This window comes from Lotus japonicus, chromosome 4 (genome assembly GCF_012489685.1).
Source record: "Lotus japonicus ecotype B-129 chromosome 4, LjGifu_v1.2".
In the NCBI taxonomy this organism is placed as follows: Eukaryota; Viridiplantae; Streptophyta; class Magnoliopsida; order Fabales; family Fabaceae; genus Lotus; species Lotus japonicus.
This window is the reverse complement of record NC_080044.1, coordinates 72,543,333-72,550,681: the sequence shown is the minus strand read 5'-3', so window position 1 is coordinate 72,550,681 and position 7,349 is coordinate 72,543,333. Positions and strand designations below refer to the sequence as shown.

At 32.6% G+C, this 7,349-nt stretch overlaps 2 protein-coding genes across 2 annotated transcripts; both read left to right on the top strand.

Moving 5' to 3' along the window:
* Positions 1 to 1,698, top strand: LOC130715866 (CASP-like protein 1E1). The gene is made up of 2 exons (XM_057566017.1): positions 1 to 353; positions 1,207 to 1,698. The coding sequence occupies exons 1-2, from the start codon at positions 109 to 111 to the stop codon at positions 1,541 to 1,543; spliced, it is 582 nt and encodes a 193-aa protein (XP_057422000.1). The 5' UTR covers positions 1 to 108; the 3' UTR covers positions 1,544 to 1,698.
* A 2,351-nt stretch (positions 1,699 to 4,049) lies between these two features.
* Positions 4,050 to 5,567, top strand: LOC130714344 (uncharacterized). The gene is made up of 2 exons (XM_057564238.1): positions 4,050 to 4,920; positions 4,996 to 5,567. The coding sequence occupies exons 1-2, from the start codon at positions 4,675 to 4,677 to the stop codon at positions 5,377 to 5,379; spliced, it is 630 nt and encodes a 209-aa protein (XP_057420221.1). The 5' UTR covers positions 4,050 to 4,674; the 3' UTR covers positions 5,380 to 5,567.
* Positions 5,568 to 7,349: the final 1,782 nt, after the last annotated feature.

The following is a 7,349-nucleotide window of genomic DNA, read 5'->3' as shown; positions in this document are numbered from 1 at the left end:
AAGTTTTCATCATCACTATTTAAGGCATCTCTTGCCTCTTTTTGTGAACAACCCATTTCATATCAGCATCAGACACATAATAAAGATTTGTGCTATTTGTTAGTAACAATGGAGGGTCAGGGTAAGGCCATGATGATGGAAGGGGTGGAAAACAGCAAAGGAAGAGAAAAAGCTGCTGTTGGGGGTGCTTGTGATTTGGTCTTGAGGCTTTTGGCCTTGGCTCTGACTCTTGCTGCTGCTATTGTTGTTGGGGTGGATAATCATACCAAGGTTGTTCCAATTAAGATTCTGGATGGTTTACCCCCTGTGAATGTTCCTGTTCCTGCTAAGTGGCATTACCTCTCTGCCTTTGTGTAAGTTCTCTACTTCTCTTTCTAAACTGTTTTCTAAAAGAGGGGAAAATATGCAAAGAGGAATTATCTCTTCTTAAATAGCTTACACTAACATGTTATTTTTCTGTTTTCATACTTTATGGTTAGTATCCAAACAAACTTTGAACTAGGTGTTAGAAAACGAGTATGTTGCCCCCAAGATAAATTTGGTTCTTAATAGTCATTGTTGAATTTGTTTAATGTGTTAAAATTTGTCTACTTCTATTTCTAAACTGTTTTGGGAACAAATGGAGGGAAGAATAATCTTTTTAGGGCATATGTTTGTGAATATTCGATTTACTATTGATTTTGAGGTCAAAATTAATTATGAATAGAAATTTATTTGGGTAGTTTCTACCTTAATAACAGAATTATATTTGAGGAAAGAATAGCTGATACCAACATTGCAACATGCTATTATAGTTTACCCTCCTTGGTTGTGTGTTGTGTGATATTTTCTATTGATCTTGTGTATATACATGTTTGATATTTTCCAATCATATATTAATTATAAAATACAGTAATTTTTAACTTTTTATAATTTTCTGATGAATAATTCTCTTTTATCATAATCAATTATGAAAGCTTGATGCTCTACTTCCAAGGTCAGTTGTACAAGGGTCGTACAATTGATTTTTAAAGCCTAGATCAATTATTGTTTGTGTATTGTGATCTTTTTTATTGATTTTGTGTGGATACACGTTTGATTTTTTTTTTCCAATCCCCTATTAACTACAAAATAATTGTTTCTTTTATAATTAATTGATGGAACGATTCAAATGAGATTGACTAACAATCTAACATGTATACATACCAATTTGTTTTCTTGTACTAGCTACTTTCTAGTGGCAAATGCAATAGCATCTACATATGGAGCCTTCTCTCTGGTCCTTGCCATAATAAATAAGGGTAAAAGCAGAGGGTTAGGGTCATTGATCACTGTCCTTGACGCATTGATGGTAGCTTTGCTATTTTCCGGCAACGGAGCCGCCAGCGCAGTGGGTGTGCTTGGGTACTATGGAAACTCTCATGTGCAATGGAAGAAGGTCTGCAATGTCTTCGACAACTTTTGTCACCAATTCGCTGCTTCTGTTCTTCTCTCCTTGCTAGGATCAGCAGCATTCCTCTTGCTAGTGTTGCTTCCTCTGTTGAGGCTTCAACGGAGGAATTAGTAAATGTAGCTAATCTATGCATGTTTGTTTTCACAGTTTGCGCAAAATTCTAGACATATTTACTTAAAAGTTAAGACTTATACTTCTAACTAGAAGTGATTCCGAAACATTTTACTGTGTAGCGAAACATGTTATCTATTGATGTTATTTGTCCGCCTGTTTTTTATGACATTTAGTTAGTGCCATGAAATGTATTCTACTCCAAACTGTTTGCTGTGTGAATTTGATAGACTTGATTGCCCAAAAAAAATTCTCTACCACATTACCACTTGCTCCTTAGGACATTTTGTCATTAACAAATTGTTAATTATACGGTATATAGGTATAGGTGCATGGGTCTAATTTTCAAATCAAAAGTGGTAGTTAGATAAAATCTTCTTTATAATATTGAGAAATTGTTTCAACAAACATTTGTTTTTGTTATAAAATATTACACAATCACTTGATAGTGACAAGCAAATTAAACTCTCATAAGAATGAAAATACAAGTTTATACGTTGAGAAAATAATTTATTGGAAAGGAAAATTACAGCTTTCCAAAAATCATTTGTTGAGAAGAAAAACTACAATTTCTCGACAAGTAAGAACATTGTGAAAGACAAAAAAAATATTCTACCTCTCTTACAATCAATTATTTTGAGTAAGCATTTTGAATAGGTTTGACACAAACTATTTGATTTGTCGGTTCATAGTAATTAAACTTTCAAAGGAATTCATTCATATGCACCAATAGCATAAACTTAAAGAGCACATGTCTAAGTCTAATCATATCAGAGCATTTTTCATTTTAAATATTTTTAAATGGAAATTTAATTATGATATGAAAAATGATGAATGTTAATTGTATGATTGTGTTGACATTTTTACACCGTCAGTACATAATAATTAAATTTTCTAAGGGTTTAATTAGCAATAACATTGTACAAAGTTTTATATATGCATGCATTAAAATCATGACAAGTACTTGTATGTATTAAAAACATCATTTGTGTGTGTTAATTTATATATATATATGGTGTGTAAAATTAGATTTATGATTTTCAAATTTACAATTATGAAAAAGTGAAAAAAAAATTGAGTAACATAAAGTTTGAATGGTTTCAACTCCGATCACTACTATGAGTTAGAATATGTTTTACGGACCATAGGTCGTTTGCAGAAGTACTTACAATTCGTCCACCAACTCAGCTTCCATATCTCCATATCAGCAGTAAAAATCGAACACTTACTAAAAGAGAAATATCATTCTATTAAAGAATGTGACCTTCTTATATTTTTGAGTGAGATTCAAATGTAATGCTAATATCCGTTGGTATTAAATTTTGTGGCAGGGCTTCATTTCTACGGTTGTGGGTCAAAGTCGGCAACCCAGCTAGCCCAAATAGGATGGATACGCAAAATGGGCCGGTTTTAGTATAACATTCTTTGTTGGGGATTTGATATTCCTACCTCGACATCCCAATTTTCACCTCCATTCTTTTCAAAATTCTAAAACTATCATTTTCCTCTTCCATGCTCTCACTCCCTCCTGGCTTAATACTGGATTTTCAAAAACATGAAGTCATAAACTATCATTTTCCTCTTCCATTACCGAGTTTTTAAAAATTTGGGTACCTAAGAAATTGGAAAAAATAAATTACCGGATATGCAATTTAAACATATTGGAAATTATTAGGAGGGACATGCAACCCTTTTCCGAACGGATGACGTTATCCGTCTAAGATCAACAAAACATATCAGGTTTTAGAACTTAATAATATTATTGTATGCTATTGATTTCTTAAAAACTTGATAGAATTCTAAATGTATTATGAGAACTTAAGTTTTCAAAACTTATTTTTCCAAAAGTTGTACCCGGAATTAGAAGTTAGAAGAAAATGTGTCTTTTAACATATTGTCAAATCGCGGTACATAAAGAAGTTGTACCGAGTTTTAAGTAGATGACATTTAGAAAATTACTAGTGTAAAGGGGGTGGGAATGTGGTTAGTGTGAATGATAATATCAACTCCCTATTGTTTTCAAAGCAATTTAATAGTGAGAATTCAAATATATATATATATATATATATATATTTTTTTTTTTTTTTGATGGTTGAGAATTCAAATACATGACACACAAGGTATAATGAATTCAAGTCTTAGGAGCTCTGATTTTAAGCATTAAACTGAAAATGGCTTTGTACATTTTGGTCTAACCACATTGCTTAAGGGTAACCAAATATTTACAACCCGAAAAAATCAAATGAGAAAAAGTGAAAAACTATAACTGTTTATGGTCTTGTTAACAATCACAGTAAAAAAAAGGTTAATGCCGAAAAAACAACCATGGTGGGTGTACTGTACTTGGTTTGTTTCCTTGACTTCCAAGTTCCAATTCCAAAACAAACTTGTCTTTCCACTTTTGTTGTTCATCATTTTGTGGGGTCCAACCTACTGCACTACTTCTTCTGCAACGATTCTGTTATTATTATATTCCCTCTCTACTCCTTTTTCCTTACAAATACGGTTATTCTGCAATGATCAATGCATATATATGAAGGCGTCACAATCACATGGCCATTCCAATCTCTCCATTTCAATTACCCACTACCAATATTTCTCAACACACATAATATGAACATTCCATGGTGTATTTATATCAATCCTCTTACCTTAGCTTTACTTGAATTGAACAAAAAAGATTCAAAGTTGTACAAATAGAAATAACCAGCTTAAAGGACAAATTGGCAATGTACAAAGTGATCAACTAATCATCATTCCAAAATGGTAATAAATAACACCAACCGATAGTAGGCAGCTGAGCTCTTTCGACATTTAATCGAGCATTCAAAACTTTACTGATGTAAAACCGATTTATTGAAAAATATCTAAATGACTGTAAAATGGTCGTCGACTATGAGATTTCTTAGTACATATATACATTATATATTACATATTTACATACAAAAGGTTAAGAATGTAGAAAATCAAAGTGTATATAATTGGTTACTAGAAGAAAATGTCACAATCTTATTGATTTCCTAGGCAATAAGCATGCATGCCTCAGAGGAAGCATATCTTTTTTTCTTGCAGTCCTCTGCTACTGAAACCATCTCTCTCTCTCTCTCTCTCTCTCTCTCGTTTGGTATAAAATGATGAGAGAAGAGGCAGAGAAGAAAGAGAGTAACCTACTGCAATTGACTGTGATGAAAGGAGGTTACAGTGACTCTGCAATGGTGGTGCCACCTTCTTCTTCTGCTGAACCCATCTCAAGAAAGCGTGGTCTACAATCTGATGCATCAATTGCTGAGAGTCTTCACCTGGAACGTCACCGGAGGTTGAAGATGACTCAGATGTTCACTCACCTCCAAACCACTGTCCCTGGCCTCAAACCTAAGGTTCACCTCTCTTTCTGTTTCAATTTTTCCGATCTGAAATGAATTTTTGTGGTTTTTGATTTTTCTGTGAATCAGGCTTCAAGGGAAGTGATTGTAACCAAAACCATTAGCTACATTCAGGAGCTTGAGAAGAAGAAGCAGAGGTTGGAGGAGCTGAAGGAGATGAAGAAAACAGGGGGGTTCATGCTTCCGTGCGGTGGTGGTTCCACCAGGAATTGCTCCGTCGCGGTTACTGTTTCAAGCAATGTTGCCTTCTTTGGAATTCAATCGGTGGCTCAGCCTGGTTTGGTCACCGTGATTCTGAAGGTGTTTTGCAAGCACCGAGCTGAGGTTTTGGCTGCTAATGTGTCAGTGAATAATGGGAAGTTGATGTTGGCAATCACAGCTTTGGTTCAAATTGGTGATGGAAATAGTACTGTTGAGAAGATCAAGAGAGAAATTGCTGAGTTTATAGGTTGAATTGAATCCTTGTTTTTCATTTTCTTTAGAAGTGTTTACCCTTTACATAGAGAATATTTAATGGTGTTTGATCTTAGTGCTAGGAGAAGATAGGACTAACACAATTACACAATATATATGAATTAGCATTCAACATAATGTAAACAACTGTGCTTGCTATTGATCAGTTATGAATGAAATAGTTATAATTATGCGGTACATTGTGTTCAACTTGTTTTTATGGTTTTTTCTTCTTGGTCAAGTAATTGGGGGACCTATTTAATTTGCTTTTGTCTTGAACTTAATTACCAAAGATGAAAGGCATCAAGGGTGGTTAGTTAAAGAGAAAAAGGTGTTTTCATTGTTCCTATTATTGCAAGTCATGGGATGGACCACACAGAAATTAATATGCTCTTCAATTGAACACTTTTCCTTCCAATGTCTAGCATATTGCAGATTTGTTGCTCAAAATGCAGGAATTGAGGTTGGAAATTGGTTACTGGGAATGGAAGTGATGTAATAAAAGCTAAAGCCTGAAGGCAACTTTCTTCCTTTTTTGAGAAGAAAAAAATTCAAAATAAGTAAATTTTTATTAGTTTAGAATTTGACTTCTCTAAATCGAGTTTTTAATTTAGTGAAGTATATTTCACTATTAAATAAATAAAAGTAACTTTTGATATTTTCTTGAAATAAAAACTATTATGAAGTTAAATGCTTAAAATTGGGCCAATCATACTTCACAAGAATTAATTAAAAAAATAATTAGCTCAGTTTCATAGAGAGAAAATGGAAAAAACAGTTTTGGAGGCAATAGGTGCTGAAGGAGCTCTTATGAAAAAAGAGAGCGTTTACTAACCATTTCTCTCGCCTAACAATATTCACATGTGAAACTTGTATGATAGTTCAGAATTTAGTTTGAAACTGCACTTGTTTCTATTCTTGTTTTAAAAATAAAATAAGTTTTTATATATAATTCAGAATTCAGAATTTATTTTAATCTCTAAACATACCTAACGCCAACATGTTTTTTATTACTTCATCCGTTCCTATTTATCTGTCAAAAGAATAAAGAAAAATATTATTCATACTTATCGGTCTACTATGTAAGAGATCAAATAACATTATACTTAATTTTTTAGAGTTTAATTTTGATGCACCGACGGTGTAAATTTTTTTTACACCGTCAACCAATCAGATTTCAAGGATGTGTCATGTCAATTAATGAAATTAAATAAAAAGAGAGATTTTCTCACATCATTAAAATCTGATTGGTTGACGGTGTAAAAAAACTTTACACCGTCGGTGCATCAAACTTTTTCTCAATTTTTTAACTATAAACTTTTGTTCATATAGTAATTCTCAAGTACTATAAATAAAGAGATTAATTTCTATGCACCGACGGTGTAAATAAGTTTTACACCATCATTCAATCACATCCCTCCATTTTGTTAGCTTACAATTAATTTTGAATTTAAGAATATCTAAAAATTGGAAATGGAAGGTTGTGATTGAATGATGGTGTAAAACTTTTTACACCGTCGGTGCATAGAAATTAATCTCATAAATAAAACCTCTTCCACGGCTTAGTAATTCAAAGTCAGAGAAAGATAATATAATAAAATAAATAAATGATAAAAGAAGTTTAGAAAATGAACCCAACAAATTAATTAGATTTCTCATTCTGTATATTTTCTTTTCTTTCTGAATAGATGAATAGGAATGAACATTAAAATAAAATTTATGTATAAATCATGTGAACCGCACTCTTCATTTATATATAAACAGTAGCTTTAAATTAGATCAACACTACAGTGGATATAGTTTTTACTTGTTGGCGTTAGAAGAGTTTTTTCCACCTTACCAGTTGACATCGCAGTGGTGAGGGAAAACTGAAAAGAACAGTTTAATTTCAACTTTAACTAATGGGGTTAAAAAAGCCAAGATTGCATCTTCAGTTCTATTGGAAGAAAGGAATTTCTTGCACCTAAGAG